Source organism: Pinus tabuliformis, chromosome 7 (genome assembly GCF_031772625.1).
Source record: "Pinus tabuliformis cultivar Carrire ecotype Pingquan chromosome 7, CPIR1, whole genome shotgun sequence".
Classification (NCBI taxonomy): Eukaryota; Viridiplantae; Streptophyta; class Pinopsida; order Pinales; family Pinaceae; genus Pinus; species Pinus tabuliformis.
Window position 1 is genome coordinate 10,229,280 of NC_142293.1, and position 20,345 is coordinate 10,249,624.

Here is a 20,345-nt window from a genome sequence, read left to right on the forward strand (position 1 = left end):
CAACCAATATTAGATCTCACCTCACTTGAGATCAATGGCTAAGATTAAAACAAAATCACTAAAGTAAATTACTTTACTTTTCCTAAGTTTCTATTAGCTCAATAAGCCAACATATTAATGTATTTTCCTAAATTAGACTTAGGCTAAGTTACATCAACAACTTGCTCAACCTAGAGCAAGTGCTCGAAGGCGAATGTGGGCAACTTATGCACGCTTAGACGGATGGCCAAGGTAGAAGTACATGCACAAGCTACAAAAAATCTACACAATCAACTCACTTTAGCATGAGGAGAAAATTTAGTCTACTAGCGGATTGTTAGATCACTTAGTATTTACACAAGTTCCAAGTAAATTGCAAGATCAAGATATACATGTGTGTTAAAGTGTTGGAAATGACTTAAGTGATTGTGACCATATTATATTACTAGTTATGATCAGATCACAAATGATGAATCCACTATGTATCCCATCCAAGAATGCTGGAATCCAAAGTGATGTTAAGAGGTTACAACATCAACAAAGTTTTATGCTTGTGTTTGTAATTTAGATATCACATTTGAAATCCGTATTTAAGCTCACAATGCTTAAGTGCACAAGTACTCAAGCTTGATAAATCTCATCCAGCAAACTGCAAGGAAGACCAGATTTGCTTATGACCATTTGCTCGGTTATGCCTCGGCCCTCTACTTACACATGAATCGTTCAATAAGAAACATCACCATCACTTGTTGTGAAAGAGTGTTATGACTTCGACATAACAGGGCTCACAATGCTTGAGTGCAACAGTACTCAAGCTTGAGAAATCCCATCCGTCAAATTGCAAGACCAGATTTTCTTATGACATTTGCCCAGTTATGCCTCTACTTATACATGAACCGTTCAATAAGAAACATCGCCATTACATGTTATCAAAGAGTGTTATGACTTTGACATAGTGATATTAACTCCAAATGTCTAGGATTTAGTAATAGCTAGCAATTTAGATCAATAAACCAGCATCAAATTTGCAAGTTATTGAAAATATGATGACATGAAGTTTATTCTTGTATCAACAATCTAATGTAAAATTATAAAGTCCATTCATAAACGTAATCTGGACTATTAAACCATATAGTAATCAAGATAGAGTAAATTGTGCTTGGATCTGACATGTGTTAACCAATAAATAATCATCAAAATTGTACTTGAAAGTTGAATCCACAAGAGAAGATTAAGTACTTGACTTATGAAGTGCTACCAAGTTATGTGTAGTTTAGAACAACTGTCATCCAATTTTGAAATCCTGCCAATGAATCAGAGTTGCTGATAACGAGTACAGAAAGAGAGGAAAAATCGATGCTCTTTTTTTAGGAATCGATGAAAGCCATCACAGCCTTGCACCAGATCATCCAAATGCACCTAAAGCTTTTCTGGGGGTCTACTCTATTCATCTCTGTTTCTGCAACCATGACACACTCAGAAGAACTTGAACTCCAAACACTTGAATAACCATAACAAGTACGCTAAAAATTTCACCATAAGACATATTATCATTTTTTGTACAAATCAGATTCGAGCATAATTTAATGCAAAGACAACCTAAAATTTTACTGACATTAACCAGACCGACTATAGGAAAGCTTCATTATTCTGCCCTTGGTAAAATCGAAAAAATTGAGACTCGAGAGCGAAAAACACCCTAATACTAATATAACCAGACTAATGATTTAGCCCACTAGTATTCAGAGTCCTAACATAACAAAATGAAGGATGTCTTCAACCATATTGTAGTTAAGTGGTAAATCAAAGATATTTCGCCATGAAGACCTCGTTTTATCCCGGCAGAACATACCGCTGTGCTAATGCGATCAGTTCGGTAGTTTATTCAGTAATATTTCATAATTAACTGACCCTGAGCAGACTGTCTTGGGCAAACAAAGGAGACGATATACAAGCCCTCAGCGAAATTGGCAAAATAGAGAGCCCAAACGTTTCTAGCCCGGGAGAGAATTTAAGGCAAAAAAACAGAATTGATTGACGAAGCACACAAACCCATCATCCGGAGCAGGGACAATAAAATGGAAAATAAATAACGTAAGATAAGTCCACCGATCTGCTTACCTGCCATGACTGAGCAGATCCAAGGATCAAAACCCTAATGCCGGAGGTTTTGCGCGTGTAAAGTGCAGAATTGCTTAGAGAAAAAACATAGAACCTGAGCGACCAATCGATGCATCGGAGGGAGGGAGGAAGAAATTATATATTTATATAGAAAATATTTATGTGACGCTTACTTTGTGATCTACTTTGTTTATCTGATATCTCCGTTAAAATTGAATTGAAAAAATGAATAATACATAAAAGATTTAAAAATATATATATTATTTTATAAATAATAATAAAATATATATATATTATTTTAAATATTTTTTTTTTTTTTTTTTTTTTTTTTTTTTTTTTTAAGAATGTGTTTTTGTTTTTTTTAGAGAAGTGGTTTTTTTAGAAATGAAATGAAATGATATTTTAAGGTCCATGAGACTAAAAATGGTTTATGAGACCATTAGTTACTTGTTTTTCGCTTTTTGCAATTCAATCATTTTCTGATTCAAATTGATGATGAGTTGGCCCAACCTTCCAACAATCCCCTCGCTAAAAAAGCAATACCAATAAACTAATGCTAACATGTTCGCATAACTTTCTCTGATGTCTTTGAATGCATAACATTCCAAAATAAAATGTTTTTCCGATTCCATAGCCCTAGATGTGCAAAATGTACACACGTTCTTCCCAAGCTTCTTTAGGCCTTTTCCACCTTCCTGTTTCACACCGAAGTTGATGTGAGTTGGTCCTTAATTGAGAAATAAGAACATTTTCCCTCCATGAAATGCTAGCTCCAATGAACTCTTTTTGTTGTAGATCACACGTAGGTTTGAATTCATCAATGTAATATTTCTTCTTTCTACCCAACTCTTTTATATGGCTTAATATATAGGAATACGGTTACAAGAAAATATATATGGCTTAATATATATGATCAAACATAGACAACATTTTCAGCTGAAGCCACCAACACAAAATTGTTTGATAGTAACCAAAAATGGGCATGACAAATATTGCTATATGTTGAAAATAACTTAAACAAGATTTATGCAAAAACATTACATAACTAATGAGACTGAACCACTAATCTCCTGATGGAAAAAAAGATATAAAATATTTATAGACAAATATTATAAGTTGTTCATGAGCTGACAAGACAGAAAGAAAAGAACATCATGGCATATCAAATATTTGGAGCTAACTAAAGGTCACTCGAGAGTTGAATCGATCCCCTCTGTTATCACTCCATAATTTCCCTAGGTTGTGGAGAGAAACCCAGAGGTAACCACAAAACCACTTTTAAAGCTAGGATCTAGCCTTTCCAGCTTTAGAGAGGGATCTCTCTATCTGATTTAGATTTATGTCTTAAGATATTAGGCTAGTTATTGAGTTCTGAGGTTGGTTTTTCAAAAATTTGGTTGAAAACTGCAGGGAAATACCATTGGGCATGGAGTCATGAGACTTTGGATGATCAAATACAAAAATAATAGAGCATATGTAACATGGCAGAATAGGCAAACTTTTGGATCTTTCAAAGTATTTATGGAGCGTCTGGGATGAAAATGATTTAAGTTCAATTAAATATAGAGCATGCTGAGATGAATTCTATACTTAACATCAGAGTGAAAACATTGATATTGTTTACAAGCCATAACAGAGTACACTTAAGAAAATTCGGCCCTTTATCTTCTTGAAACAATAGAGACTGGAAACATATGGAAAACTGAGAAAATAACAATTTCACGTGAGAAAGTACATCACCAATTGCTTGACATGGGAATCCTTGAACAAAAACTTCTTTGTATTATTGTGAATTGATCACTTCAGTACAATGCATAGCTTACATCAAAATGTGGCTCCTTTCTTCATACAAGTTCCAACCTTTTCTAAGTCCTTTTACTAAGTATTTATAAAAAAAATCACATCTCAGATCGGACTTCAAAATAAAATAGATTTACAAAATAATATTTGTTAAAGACAAATATTTTAGATATAGAAGAAGATAAGGAAAGTCTGGTAAAATTTGATGCATTGTTGAGGCTTTGAAGGAATCTGGTGCTGACTGTGGCTATTTTGCTACAAATGTCGTTTCTCTACTGCCAAAATTTCAGGGCTTTAGGTGTACTTACTCGATCAACTCTAGCAACTGGTCTTGCCTTTCTTCATTTGGGATAGAAAATATTATCCAAACCTTTCATCCACTTCAGTGTAAATGTCAAAAGTTGGCTTATTGACAAAAAGGTGATGAATCTCATGTTGAATATTTAAATCAAACTATAGGCCTTCTATAAATGCTTCTCCACTAATAGCTCCTTTGGCCTTTACAAACTTTGAAGCGTTAGTAGCTATGTTACACAGTTGTTCTTGATAGTTTTCTAATGGAATCAATTTGCCATTAGAATTCCTGAGAGTAGGTAGACCCTTGTCTTGTAGTAATGTGAACTTTTTGTTGAATCTTCTGACTTGCAACTTGAGTTCTTTGCATTTGTTCTCTAGCTGTATCATCAAATTCTTTTTTGTTAAAACTCTTTTAACCTCCATTAATGTTGTTGTCCTGTCTGGAATGTTTAGGTCCTCTAATTCATCCTTGGTCTTGGAATTTAACAACTCAATAATCCTTTGTGCCTCTTTTGGTCTATGCTCCAAATCTGTTTTAGTATGTTGTATTGTTGTCTTAACTCTTTGCATGAGTTATTCCTGCTAAAAAGTGATTTGAATTGATGGCCACATATCTGTTATATTAGCATTTATATTATGCCAAATGTTATTTTTGGCCTCTGCCAACATCTGAATGATAAAAGACTGGTCTTCATATTTCTGAATTTGTTGAATGAGCTTGAAGTTCTTCTGCACTTCTGTTAAATAGGCATTACCAGCTTTAATTTCATTCTCCTCCATTCGAATTAATGTTGCTAATAACTTCTATTTCTTTACCTTAACTTATGATAATTCTTCCAAAGCTTTAGCAAGCTCTTCTGTAGAATATGAAGATGTGGCCTTTGCTAAAGTCTCTACTATTGTACCTGTGCCTGATGTAAATGTCCCTGCTGCTTCCAACTATTCCTTTTATCTTAACAATGTTTCCATGTCCTACTCCATTTTCTGTATTTGTGCATTCTGCTCAACAAATATTGTAAATAATTTTTCTGTTTCCATTTCTATGCTAGCAACTTCTTTAGCTTGAGGATGTTCCATGGATGGTAGCTTCAATTGCTTTCTTAATGCTTGAATATCTACCTCTTTTCTCTTTATAAGCTATTATGTTGCATTTAGATTAGCAGGGTCATGTCCTAGCTTTATTATCAAACATTCTAGAGATTTGATTCCGTTGTCTTTATCAAATGAGGGCATCTTCTCAATCTTCAACTGAGAATGCACATTGTTCAAGGATGACTGTAATTTGGAAGCAGTCATGGCTGAACTAGTAATTGTTGAAAAGACCAGCTCCCCTGTTTGTTTGTGTAAATCGATTTGATCAGTTTCATGTATCTACTTTGTATCAATTAATAAAATGGAGGCTTTGTAGTCTTCAACACTCCTGGGAGTTGGCACTAAAGGTTCTATGAAGGCCATTTGGAACTGTCCTTTCTCTGAGCTGAATGCAAAGAGCAATCTATGCTGCATTTTCATTGTCTACTTCCAAAATTCTGAGTAAGTTGAAGCCTTTAAAGTTTCGTTTTTTAAATTTATCACCCTGTACCTTGAAAATATACTCTGCTGAGTTGAAATTTGAGAACTAGAAGATACTGGAGACTAAACTGTTGGTTCTACAGTAGGTGACTGAATTGTTTCTTCTGCTTGAGGAAAAGGAGTGACAAGAGTTCCTGTCAAAACTACTATGGTCGATTGCTATGTATCCCTTTCTTCTGGAGATTCATCTTGGATAGCAATCACCTAAGGATCAACTTGAGGGTCTAATTTTTTAGTACTATTTGGGTCCTTATTTCTTCTTTTAAAAACAATAAATTATGCACCTTGTGTTTCAGATTCAGTAGGGGACATGGCCTCTCTCTCCCTTTTGTCTTCCTTTTCCTTAGGAATAGTCGCCTACATGGATGACTAACTAACCAGTCGTTCTTTAGCTTCTTATAAAGTGTCTTCTCTCCATTCCTCTTAGTTCACATACTGTTCAATTTCGGGCCTTGGTGTATGTGCATAGGAAGTACTCTTTTGTTCCATTCTAAGTTTTGAAATGATGCCCAAAGGATCATAAGACTAAGAGAAACTAGGCTTAAATTTCATTTGACTTAAAATAGCTTCCACCTTCTTTGTTGCAACTCTGGTGTTGACAATATAAGGACCTATATGAGCCTTTAGCTTGAACTGTGCTTTCTTTTTGTAGGATACAAAGTGTAGCTCATCCATGTTCAGCATTTGTCTAGTGTATTCTAATGCAAATATTCTAACTGGTACAAACACTAGTAACATGTGAGGAGGTAACTTTGATCCATATATTCTAATTTCAGTGTAATTCTAGTATAAATACCGGTCTTAAACTTTTGATTGCTCTGACAAGTGCGATATCTTCTTTATCTCTAGTGAAATCCTCAAGATCACATCACTGCAAAGCAAGCATAATGAGGTATGTAGAAACTTATCAACAAAATCAATGTAAGTATAATCCTGAGTTATTTATAATCAGAGAAGTCTAGTGAATCACTGACAAAGGATTGCCCTCATTATTTGTCTTCTTTAAAGGAAATTTGAACCTGTTTGACTGATGAAATAACATAAGATAAACCAATAGTGGCTGATATTTGAAAACACCTTCGGCTTTGAAATGTACAAATTGATCATGCATTGCATTGGACAAAAATTTATTGTAATTGAAAAGAATGGATTGCTTTTTGCCAACTACAAAAATTGACAAAAATCCCAAAACTATTTCATCTACCCATTGATCATTATAATACCCAAGCAATCGAGTTACCATAGAAATTACATGTTTGGACATTTCTGGGAAGATCGAGACTGGGTATGGGGGATTGGTCCGGGGTAATTCAACATTTTTGGGAAGGAAACATTCGAAGATTTGTGCTCTCTGAGGGAAAATCAACTTTTTGTATAATTCCATCAATACATCGATTGAGAAAGGATGATTAGAGGCTTGGTATTGAAGTTGCAGGGCCTAGCAAATACTTTCAGGGGAATGGAGAAGATGACTTCGTTATTTTGGGAAATAACAACTTTTTGGCTTAGCAGGTATTAGATATGGCATTGTTGACCACTACGTGTCAACTACCCATAGCAGTACACCCCCTTTTTCGACAAAAGGGATAACGCTTGATCGACGTGTCTGTGCCATTCAACTGTCATCATCAGCCCGATCATGTTATGTTGTAAACCCAGTTTGCATGTGTAAATTGTAAATAATCTTATCAGATTTGAGTCATGTATGTAAATTACCTAAGCAAACCTAATTTTCTAGTGATAATCTATGTTCCAGAATGTTTTTTGTCTCACTGATCCATGATCAACAGAGTTTTCCTTCAGCCTAACCCCAAAGCCGGAATCGATTTTGTCATTAGAATCTTAGGGGAATCCTAGTGTCCTTCGAGTCTATGTGAAAGTATTTTGGAAATAATTCTAACCATTGGTTAAGTTATTACAAATTGCTTGATCTGCTAAATTATATTTGTGTCGCAGAAGTAGGTGGTCTATGAGGGTCTATGTCAAATGGGTTTTCCCCCTTGAGATGTAAAATTGTAAAAGTCATGATGTAAAGTGTCTTGAGGGTTAGAAAGAGTTTTATCCCCTCATAGGTCCTAATTCCTAAGTCCTAGGTGATTTTTCCAAAGGCTAACTTCGAGGATCCAAAAAAAAAAAAACTAAAAAAAAAATAAATTAAAATTAAAAAATAAAATAAAATAATAATAAGTCAAAATTTTGAGAAAATAAATGCAAAATTTTAATTTTTAATATATTAAAATGCATTTAAAATTTCGACGGATGAGATTGAAAGGGATTTTGATCCTCATCGACGGTCGAAATTAGTTTGACATGGATCACTCGAACTAGCCATTGGGAATTTTTCCTTTAAATAGGGTGTCAGGGGTCATTTGAGATTAGATTGGATCTTACAGTCTAGTGCTAAAGAAAGCTCTCTTGTAGTCATTTTTTTGTGCAATAAAGAAAGACTTTGGGGTTGAAAATCTTGCTGGTGTTACTCTTTTGGAAATGCTGTAAGATGTTTTATTTTTCTGCATAATTTTATTTTCAGCCATTGATAATAGCTTGATGAAGATTGATCTAGGCACAGGTATCTTGTTTGATCTCTGGGGTTTGGATGATAGTTTAATTTCTGAAATATAATGGCAGGTATCTCCATTTGATCTGAATTTCACTATTGTTTTCTCCCTTTATGTTAATGGTTGATTTAAGCTGTGCAGGATATCTTTAGTTTTGAGTTTATTGGGCGTTAGGGGAAGTTCTCGGCTGAACCAACCAACTCCTAGATTGTGTTTTCTGAAAAAGCCCGGCCAGTTTTAATCCCGGGCTTATCATTAGAATTTTTGTTACAAATGCATGAAAGGTTTTCTGAAGTACCTCACATTAAATTTAAAATTCTAAAAATATTTCTATGGCATATTGACAAATCTAGCTATTTAGAGCCTTTAAGCTGTAATTACTGTAATTATTTAGCTGGTTTTAGGTTTTTAGGTTTTGTCTCTTGCACATTTTATTTCTGGGTGTTCGTTTTTTTACAGGTTGCAGGTACAGATTTTGAAAAATTTTCAGGGTTTCTATCAGGCAATCTAGAGTAGGAAGGATTTAAAATTTTGATTAAATTTCTTGATTACGGATATGTTTCCTCCGGTTTAAGTTTCTTTGCTGCCCGAGACCCGCGTCCTTCAAGCTGCAGCTCTGCCATCAAAATCAAGCAGCGTCCATTATTTCACCATTCAGAACCTGCGCATTCTCCACGCAGCACTCTGCCTGCGTCTACCCTCCTTCCAACGTTCCTCACATTCAACGCTGCCAATCTTGCCATACATATCTGCTTCCTTCCCCACGTTGCTCCATAACCGGCTCCATTTTTTCACAACGTTATTCAAACTCTCCTCCACGCAAACTTCTCCCAGCATTTCTCCTCTCTGCTCTTGCGTACTCATCACGCAGCTCCTGTTCGCTGCCCAAATATGCTCGATCCCTTCCCCATTTCGCTGCTACCACCACTTGAATCTTCCTCTCCCAACGCTGCGTCCTTCTCCACGCTACCATTTTTAGCTGCATCCTCACGTCTTCCTTCCATTCCACGCCAAAGACCTGCAACAAACTCCGCCATCGAACTCATTTTCCATTGCCAATCGAATGTTCCTCTCCGCCATCGAATTTTCCTCTCATGTCCCTCAGCCACCTGCGTTCCCTTCTCCCAAACCCTCACACTTGTCCATGATTCCTCACATCTACAAACAAAAGCATAGAACCCACTACTCCTGCGTTTCTGTCATTCCAGTGTTAAAACCCTGCGTGCTGCTATCCCTTTTGCCATCGAACTCACCAGGCCTGCACACGTTGAAACACAATAGCAGAAACAAAAGAAAAAACTCGATTTTTTGGTAAGTCGTATCATTTGAGGTTATCGTATTAGCGTTCCATAGGTTTAGCATAGGTATTTTGGTTATGATATATGCGTATGTCATTTTAGTTTTAGGCTAGATTAAATATTTTGTTTAACTTAGCAACTTATTTAAGATCTCCTTATTTTGAAATGCCCTTTCCAATTGGATTTCAATTGGATCATATAAATCTGAATGGATTTCCATTAATGATTGGAAGAGATTAAAAAGAGAAGATAATAGGCCAGATTGTGGATATGAGCTTTTAAATTCACAGGCCTGAAAAAAATTGTTAGTGTTATGTGTAAGTGTTAAACTATTAACAATCTTCCATGAAGGAAAACTTTCCAAATATTTTTCAAATGAGTTAATGAGAAATGGATGGAAATATGTTAGATACAATGGAAGATTATTAATTGAATTAGATTGCTGGTCAGATTGTAAAAATACACTCTCTTGTTGATATTGCTTTTGAGAAGATAGAAGCTTTTGATAAAAAATTAGCATCGATTGAAATTGAAATATTGATAGCTTTTGATGTTCATGATTATAATATGAAACTTCAATTTCCCAATAGGGCAATGCATCAATTGAGTGTTTGATAGTGCAATGTTCAATATGCCAGCATAAAGTATCAAAAATTTGAAAAATAAAATCAGAAGTTAAATCTGATTTTAAACAAAATAAGTGAGGAAACAAAAATAAAATAAAATCACTAATGGTACAACTAATGTTACAACACAATTGGGATTGTTTTGAAATAATTTCTTTTTCACAAGATTTGGCCAGAATAATGGAATTTGAATGATTGCCAATTCCAACTTGTGAATTAGAAAGAGAATTATGACCATGAATAGGAATGAGAGCTTGATCATGATATGAATCATAAATTGGAATGATTTCTTGGATGTCAAAATCATGAAGATAATTTGTTGCTTGAGAATGAGGATTAGTTGGAATAATTTTTGAATTAAAGCGTTCCTCATCCTCATATGTGTTTTGAATTTTCTCATGAGGATTGACTTGAGAAGAATACAAATCAACATCTTCATTGTCAGAGTAATTATCATAAATGACTTCACGATATTTATTAGAATTCCCTTCGATCTCATCCAATGTATCAAAACAAGAAGGAATATAAAGTACATGTTTATTAATGCCAAAAGAATGATCAATTATTGTTTCTCTATCTTGATAAAAACTAATTGGCATTTCATTTAGATCAGCCTCTGTATTTTCTGAAATATCATTAATACCAAGAGGGGAAAAATTACCATCAGTAAAAATATCAGGATAAAGGGAAAAATGAGAATCAGAAATAATGAACTTAAAAGTTTCTCTGTTTGAGAACTCTTGTGCATTCTGTTCATTATAAATTTCAGATTCTAAATCATTCCTTTGTGTACTCATGCTTTCTTGAAGAAGGTTGCTTTGCTGCTCTGAATTTGGCATTTTCTCATCATGAAAGAATTCAGAAATTTGTACAACAGTTTGTGTGTTATTGGTTACTTTGATTGCTGCTTGTACTTGTTGATTTGCGATCTGATTTTCTGAATTCAATGCAGAGTAATTTTCAGATTTCAAGGCAGCTCTTTCTCCAAAATTGCTGTTGTTGTCTTCTTGCATTTGGATAGAAATATTTTCCAAGCTTTGTGAGACCACTTCATCATAATTTATTTGCACATCCATATTGGAATTCTCATTTATGTTGGAAGGGGATGGAACAAAGCTTGAACTAATTTCATATGGATTGGGAATGGGAGGAAGAGAACAAATATGTTCAAACCAATCTAGTGATTCTTCTTCTAGAGGTTTATCTTCGACTTTAAATTTTAAACAATTCAAATGAAATCGAATATTAAAATATCTAACAGACTCATTTTCAAACCTTCGTAGATATTCAATTTCAGTACATACATGTTCATAATCACAGTCGTCAAATTTACAAATGAAAATTATAACAAATTAATCCCAGCTGTGAATTGAGGCAACTGGAAGAGTTCTACACTAGTTTCTGGCTTTTGCCGTGAATGTGAGAGTAAAAATTCTTCATAAAATGCCTCAATCAATTCCTTGGAAAGTAGAATTAGAAAAAATTTGGAAAAATTGAAAGACATGATTAAAAGCAGAAGAATTTCTCTTACCATTGAACTTCACCTGAGACAAGAGTCTTACCACCTTGGGTGGAGTATTGGAAGATGCACGTCCATGGATACAACTCCAAATTGGAAGTTTAAGAGGAGTCATCGTGATTAAATAAAATGTTAAAATTCAAAAAGACTCTAAAATTCAAAAAGAATTCAATAGACAACAAGTTTCAGGCCCTCCTTCTAGCGCCAAGTTGTTGAAGCCTCAAAATTCGTTGCAACAACATGGGGGGTGACCACCTGGCCTGAGCCTTAAAGTAGCTCCTTTTCCATTTGGAATGGTGGTCTGGACCTTAAGTTCTCTTTGGGAAGAGGACTTAAAAGAATGTGGAAATTAATCTAAATGCAAACTTATTCTATAATTCAAGCAAAAGGAACTATCTTAATCCTATCTCAATTAGGTAGATATAGATCTAACCTAATTAAGAGCAAGATAATTTTGAATAATTGAGACTTTGTTAGGTCCCTATACTACTAATGTGACTCCTTATTGTTATTAGTACAATCCCCTTATTATATTGTTGTGCCCATGTAGTCTCCATATTTTTATTATTGTGCCCCATAGAAGCCCACTATTGTTATTATTGTGCCCTTACATTATTATTGTTATGTCATCTCTGATTATATTATGACCCCTTAGACTCCTATATATAGAAGGAGGTCTTGTCATTTGTATCATATAAGAATTGTTCATTTGTGTAATGTAAAGGAGGTTGCCCCCTCGAAGAGGCTGAATTCTAAGGCGTTGATCTATCTTTTCTATCTTTTTATGAGCTGGATTCATAACATTTGGTATCAGAGCTTTGGATTCTAGGGTTTCGCTGCTCCAAACAGGTCATCGTCACATTTTCACTCTAACTTTTTCCTTGCGACGTCTCAGAAGTGAAAAAAAAACCCATTTGAGACGAAATCGCGCTAAACATCGGGTTCGAATTTCAGATCTTGTCTCGCTATATTTTCGGAGATATGATCTGAGGAAGTTAGGGTTTTTGCAAGCTCTAGAATTTCATCTAAAACATGTCATCGTGGAATTTTCGCTATAACGTTTTCGCTACGAAGTTTCAAAAGCTAAAAAAAAAACCCCATTTGAGAAGAAATCGGTCTGAACCTCGGGTATGAATTTCAGATCTTGGCTTGCTATATTTTTGGATATATGATCTGAGGAAGTTATAGTTTTTGCAGACTCCTGAATTAAATCCTAAACAAGTGACCTTGGGAAAATCATCATAAATTTCTCTCTGAGCATAAAATTGAAATTTCGTAAGAAGTTACAGAAAGAGGACAGACTGTATTTTGTTTGGGTATAATTTTTAGAACCTAAGGTTGAAATAGTGATACGTGGCACGTCATACAAGTTAACTCTACCGAACTAGTTTATAATTAGGTCATCACGAGAGATTGGGAATAAATCTTTCTTCAGGAATCCAATTGTGATTAGACTTGCGGAGTTAAAAAGAGGACTCAAAGGGATATTGCAGACCGAAATTTCAGAACTTAAAGATCCAAAAGTACAGAGTTACAGTCATTTCAAGATCGATCTCCTAAAATCAAGAAAAAATGAGATGAAGAAGTTTGATGGCAAGGATCCGGTAAACTGGATACTACAGATGGAGAAATATTTTGATATACATGGTGTACAACTATTACAAAAGGTATGTATTGCATCTAATTATTTAGAATCGAATCAATTTTTATGGTATAAAGGGCTTTGTTCTCGTAAACCACTTGTCACGTGGTTAATTTTCATGGAGGAAATGATAGCACATTATGAGGATACAAAGAGAAACACCTTCTTTAGCCAATTGATAAATCTCAAACAAAAGGGTTCAATGGTACAACACATTGAGGACTTCCAAAAATTGAATATAAGGGTAAATGGTATTCTAGAGAAGAAAATGGTTGATGTCTTCATAGGGACTTTAAAGGATAACCTTCAACATGAGGTTCGTCTTTGGGAACTTGATTCATTGGAGAAGGCATTCAGGTTGGCAAGAAAAATTGAAAGAAAAATTATGGAAACAAGGAATCCCACCACTCACGACTATAATTATGGAAGTGTTTTTTCTCCTAGCCTTCCACAACCTACAAGGTTTACACCACAACAATTGGAAGAAAAAAGAGAAAAAGGGCTTTGTTACAACTGTGATAACAAATACACTAAAGGTCATAAGTGTGCTGAGAAGAAATTATTTTACATAGATTTTGAAGAGGAGGAAGAAAAGGACCAAGAAACATTAAAAGAAGAGGATATACACCAGGAACCCACCCCAGAGAAAGAAGTAACGAATCCGACCATATCTTGTAAAGCATTGGAAATAATTACCACTCCTCAGACCCTCAAGATAGAATGACATATCAAAAAGAAAAAGGTTCAAGAAGTGAAAGATCACATCAAGAAAGAAGAAATGAATCTGACCATATCTTGTAATCCAATGGCCAAAATTACCACTCCTCAAACTATCAATATAGAAGGACATATCGAGAAGAAAAATGTTCAAGAAGTGAAAGATCACATCGAGCATCAAGAAATGAATCTAACCATATCTTGTAATGCATTGGAAGAAATTACCACTCCTCAAACTATCAAGATAGAAGGACATATCAAGAAGAAAAAGGTAATAGTGTTGATTGATTCGGGCAATACCCATGATTTTATACATTGTAAGATAGCCAAGGAATTGAATTGCTTCCTATATCCAGCACCAGAGTGTCAAGTGATAGTTGCAAGTGGAATAACCATAAATTGCTCTAGAAAGTGCCATAATATCAAGTTATCCATGGGAGAATATGTATTGAATAGCCCATTGATTTCCATTCCAATGGGTGGTGCTAATGTTTTACTAGGAGTCCAATGGCTATGATTTTTGGTACGATAGCTTTTAGTTGTCAAGAACTTTTCATGAAATTTTTTTGGGAAGGAAAGGAAGTTGAATTGAGGGGTATCGAAGGGAAACCGGAAAATATAATCAACTCTAATAGCATGACAAAGCTTTTAAATAAAGAACAATGGGGTGTAATTGCACAATTATGTTCACTAGAGGATTTCACATCGAAATCATGTATTTCTCCAGATCTCCAAAACGTTTTGGACAATCATTCCAAGGTATTTAAGACTCCCAAAGGCCTCCCACCTATTCATGATCATGATCATGCTATTCATTTGATTCCAGGAAGTGTTCCTCCAAACATCAGGCCTTACAGATATCCATATGCCCAAAGGAGTGGGAACTCATTCAAAAGTTGCAGAAGATCCCAGTTCAAACAGTATCGCGAGAACTTGACAATGAAGGAAAAACCATATTGGAACCTGAAGCAGTCACAGAACCGAGAAATCGGAAGCTACGCAATAGATCAATTTCAGAGTATCTCATCAAGTGGAAGAACTTACCCGCTGAAGATTCCACATTGGAGGACAAGAATTTATACAGAAGCATCAAGAACTACTCAAGCGTTGAGGACAACACTTTTTGAAGGAGAGGGGCATGTTAGGTCCCTATACTACTAGTGTAACCCCTTATTATTATTAGTACAATCCTCTTATTATATTGTTGTGCCCATGTAGTCCCCATATTTTTAGTATTGTGCCCTATATTTTTATTATTGTGCCCTTACATTATTATTGTTATGTCGGCTCTGATTATATTATGATCCCTTAGACTCCTATATATAGAAAGGAGGTCTTGTCATTTGTATCATCCAAGATTTGTTCATTTGTGTAATGTAAAGGAGGTTGCCCCCTCGAAGAGGCGGAATTCTAAGGCGTTGATCTATCTTTTCTATCTTTTTGTCAGCTTGATTCATAACAGACTTAAATATGTCTGGTTTATAATGAATATCAATTTAATGAAATAGTTCAATTAACTGAAATTATGAATACCGAAACACATCCTATTGAGACATCTTAACTGAAATAATCAATCAACAACACTTAGGAAGAAGTTCGTAAAATGATATTGATCATTTAATCAATAACTTAAATAATTAAATAATAATATGCGGAAGAAGTTCACAACATATCACTATTCAATAAATCAGTTTGTAATATAGATTTATGAGTAAATAGTTACTCAGAAATTAGAATTTAATCCATAAAAGCAGAGATAAATAATAACATAAAATAGAGACAAATTACCCATACCGACAAAAGTGCACAAATATAAAAGTAAATTGACACAATCCTATCATTAGAAAATGAAACCAGCATTTAGAATAATAGTATTATAAATACCAATTTATTGAATCCATTCTCTAGCTCCAGTCTCCAACAATGTTTTACAATGCCCGAGTTTCTGCTTTCAAAAGCAGAGCTACAATAGTGCAAACTATGTTCATTATACATAACTCAGAATGTAAAATAAAAACCTCAATAATCTCCAAATCTGAGATTTTTACTCCTCCCATCTACATCTCTAAATCCATATTAGAGAAGTTCTTTTAGAATTCCAAAATTACAGAGGAGAGAAGCCATTATTACATTCTACAATTTGTTATTTATAATATTTACAAAGTAGGAAAGTTTGTTGAAGAAGAAATTTGTTCAATCAATTTTATTTGCTCAAAATTCCATTCTTCAATTGTTGGAGTATTCCCATTGATTGAGATCTTGTTTTCCTCATCTCTCTCAACTGCTTTCCTGAAAAACAAATCAAAACACAATTAAAATGCCAAATCTGGAATTGAAACAAATCTAATTAATTTCAATTAAATAAATAATTGAAAATGAAATTTTAGCTTTCTATTGATTCCTGTAATGATTTAATTGGCCAAGGATATCATTGACGAATGGATCTGCATTCAGAAGAGGTTTGGGCAAATGAAAATGCAGAGAATAAAACTCAGAAAATTGATTTTGTTTAAAAATTCGGAGCTTGATCTTCTGCCTATTTTTAGACCCAATAAATGATCAAATCTGTTAGTGAATCCTCCTCAGAAATGTTCTCCATGATTTTATCTTTCCAATGAGCCATCCTGGGCCTCATTTGGCCAAGTAAAACTTAATCTATGAGTCTCCAAAGTTGATGAGTCAAAACTGCCAGAATTCTGGAAATTTTGTTGTCTCGACCAAAAAATAAAAATTTGTTAATTAAATTCTAATCCTAAATTAAATTTTAATTATCTAATAATTAATTATAATCTAACTATAAACTAAATTAATTATTTACAAACTAATTAATAATTAGTATTAATCTAATTAACTAAAATATACAAATAATTTTAATTTATATATATAGATATTAGTTAATTTAAATTATTATATATTAATTATATTACAATGTTTTGATATCATATATTTTAAAAGTCAAAGTGCTCATATTACATTACCCATTATATATATAGATATTAGTTAATTTAAATTATTATATATTAATTATATTACAATGTTTTGATATCATATATTTTAAAAGTCAAAGTACTCATATTACATTACCCATTTACTCATCCAATGAATAACGTGAGTTAAATCCCAAAACACATGTGAGGGGAAAGGACTTTGGCATTGAACATCGCATGGCATAAAAACCTAACATCGCATCGCATTAAGGGCCTCCGTCGAGTTTTGAAAACTTAATTCGTTTGTGAATTTTGCGAAGTGCGATTTGTGATGGACACAATCATGTTATAAATTTTTTATTATTTATTTCTTTTTATTTTATTTGGGGTCCAAGTTTAATGAGGTTTGGTTAAGTTATCAAATGAAGTTAAGTGGGGTTTATTTAGAGTGAGATTTTGCTTTTTAAACTACAACTATTTTTTGTAAAAATGAACTACAACCACTTTGCCATTATGAAATTTTAAGTTTCGTATTTCGTTTTAAAATAGGAAATTAGAATGAATTACTAAAATTCTGAAAAACACGTTTTTAAGTGTTCTATGATTTGGCTGGGTTATTTAGCAAGATCGTTAGAGAAAAATTAAAAATTAATTAAAATTCAACTAAAGATTAATATTTACAATAAACGACTATTTTAACTACGAGAATTAAAATATTGGTACATTTTATACATTTTCTAACCCAGGTGACACAAATGATCAAACTCAAAAGAGTGTCATTTACAAACTGGTTGACCAAATGGAGCGAAACAAGTATCGTTGGAAAGCTTGTGAAAAATCAGATTCAATGAAACAATCAAAATGGAAATCCGACAAAATGAAAAATAACAAAATTGCAGGATAATTAACTTAATAAAAATCATAGAAGGTGTTTAGCCAAAAATTAATAGAAAGGGTCCCCATTATTGAAGTGCATAGATAAAAAAAAAATGGGGGGGTTGTGTTTTACCACAACAGGTCCCAAGCATTCTGCTTCTTTCAGCTGCGCGATCCCTTCTTCCAAGGCTCCACAAACCGTCGTATCTGGTGCTGCTATGTGTGGACAAGGCATTTTATATTCTATGGGGATTACAACATTCACTCCTGACTCCAGCCTCGGAGGCACCTGCTCTGTCAGTTTCTTACACGTTGTCCTATAAACCCACAGAACTACTGGTACGTGCAGGTACCAATCAGTGCGATGCGCATAGTGTACCTTGTTCAGTGCTTCACATACTTTGTCAAAGGCTTCCACATGGATAAGCTTCTGCCCACCTGCTCTTTCCATACTCTATTGTTCCAACCTAAGAGGTCGTTCGTGCAATTGCCTCGCCCGCACATGCTTACTGACTATGTTTTGAACGCGCAGTCAGTATGCATCCGCGCAGGTTTTGTAACATATGCCTGCACCCATTTAGAAAGGTGCACACGTGGATCACTCCTTTTGGCCTTTATGTCGGTGAATCGCATCTGAGGCTTCCCAAACCATATGCACATCATTCTCCTGCATTCGCGCCAGTCCCCAAAGCTTCCTTGGTGCGTACCCCACCACCTTGCGGGCGTAGTGCACAGTACCCATTTCAAAGCTTCGAAACATTGCTGTTTCGACACCTCTCTTTCAAATTTGTTTAGGAAGTCATCTACCTCACTTAAACCATCATACGTAAGCAGATCCCTTACCTCCGTTGATACATAGTGCAATGATCTCATCATCATGTTACAGTTCAACGTGGTCACCTCGTGTAACCGGTTCTGCCATCATTTTATCTCCTCATCTGAATCTGAGGTGTAGGAGCTTTCGCGCTCCCATGAGATTCGTCTATCCGCAGTTGTATTTACCCAGTCTTTCTCTCGCACGGTTATCTTGTAGATGTAGTCCAAGTTGTCGTCGCTTTCATAGTCGCGCACTGGCTCTGTGTGGCAAGATCCTTCTGCAGGGTCCAACGGTACAACTACGCGGAGAGAGTTTTTCTTAAAAATCATCTTGTGCTTCTTTATATTTATCACCCCATTCATGTCAGTGGCCCAATCTATTCCTAATAGCGCAGGGTAGGGATTGCTGTCATCAACAATCTCTATCACTTCGAAGTCTGCTAGCGCGCTTGCTCCTTCGATATCCACTGTGATTCCCTGCAATCTTCCCATAGGTAGGATCTTTTGTTGGTTTTCCATTCACAGTTGGATAGGAGACCATTGCAATGTAGGCCTTCCCATGCGCTCCCATGTTTGCTTCAGCAGAACGTTCGCGTCTGATCCTAGGTCTAGAATCACTTGGTCCATCTCATATTCTCCAATCTGCGTGGTCAATCTCATCTCCCTTCTTGTCCTTGTCGTGTGCTTTCTGAGCTTCCAGACTACGCGCGGTTCTCCTGACGCGGTCCCAGCGCATCTATTTATGAGTTCTTGCAGCCCCTTTACAACCTTGCTGTCGTGTAGTAGCTTCATGCATGTTTCCAGGAATGTTGTGAGAATCGATGGGTCCATTTCCGGCTTCGGTCTATCTTTGCTTCCTGAAGTGGAGGCATCAGCGAAGCTCTTCCTGGCTTCCATGAAGGTTTCCTTAACACGCTCCAAATCAAACTCTGGTTCTTTCGTCAGAGCCTTGCGAACCCAAGTACTCTCTTCAGGTTGCTTGCCTTTGTCATCCCTTGTCGTAATTCCACTTCGGAGCACAATATTCACATTAGGGTCTTCCTCGCACGGCTCAAACCTCATCATTTGCAGGTTCTAAGTCGGGGGAGGTTGGATCTCTCCTTTATTACGCAACCATGTTATTGGTGTGGGATAATCCTCCATCTCATGATCAAACAATGTACAATACAAGCATGATGGACACGTTGGATTCGTACAATCGCGGGCATAATGTCCTGGCCCTCTGCAATTGTAGCATATTAGCTATCTGCGACCTCTTCCAGGTCCTCCTCCACCTCGGCCTCATCCGCGCCCTTGAAATCTGGTTCGCGCCATCCCTCCGTTCTGGTCAAGGGGCCGTGTTTCAACCTGAACCTTGTAGGTAGGAGTTCGATCCATCATCAGCTCATAACTTCTATAGGTGCGCTCATCATGTCCCAATGATCTACAGAAATTACAGAATAACTGCTATGAATTTTGTGTGTACTTCTGCAACAAATGGCAGTTATCTGTAGCATGCTTTCGTCTTATTTTACAAATTGCGCACCACAACACAGGTGCTGCGCTAGGTCTTGCTTGTGCCTCCGGTCTCAATGGCATTGGTCCTCCTCCCGCGAGG

General features: G+C 35.4%; 1 protein-coding gene across 1 annotated transcript in view; it reads right to left on the reverse strand.

Moving 5' to 3' along the window:
* The window catches only part of LOC149244875 (keratinocyte-associated-like protein), a 77,534-nt gene extending 75,270 nt beyond the window's left edge, over positions 1–2,264 (reverse strand). The window contains exon 1 of the mRNA XM_089457580.1: positions 2,101–2,264. Coding sequence (XP_089313706.1) covers positions 2,101–2,107 — 7 coding nt within the window. The 5' untranslated portion in view covers positions 2,108–2,264. The remainder of the gene's footprint in view (positions 1–2,100) is intronic.
* Positions 2,265–20,345: the final 18,081 nt, after the last annotated feature.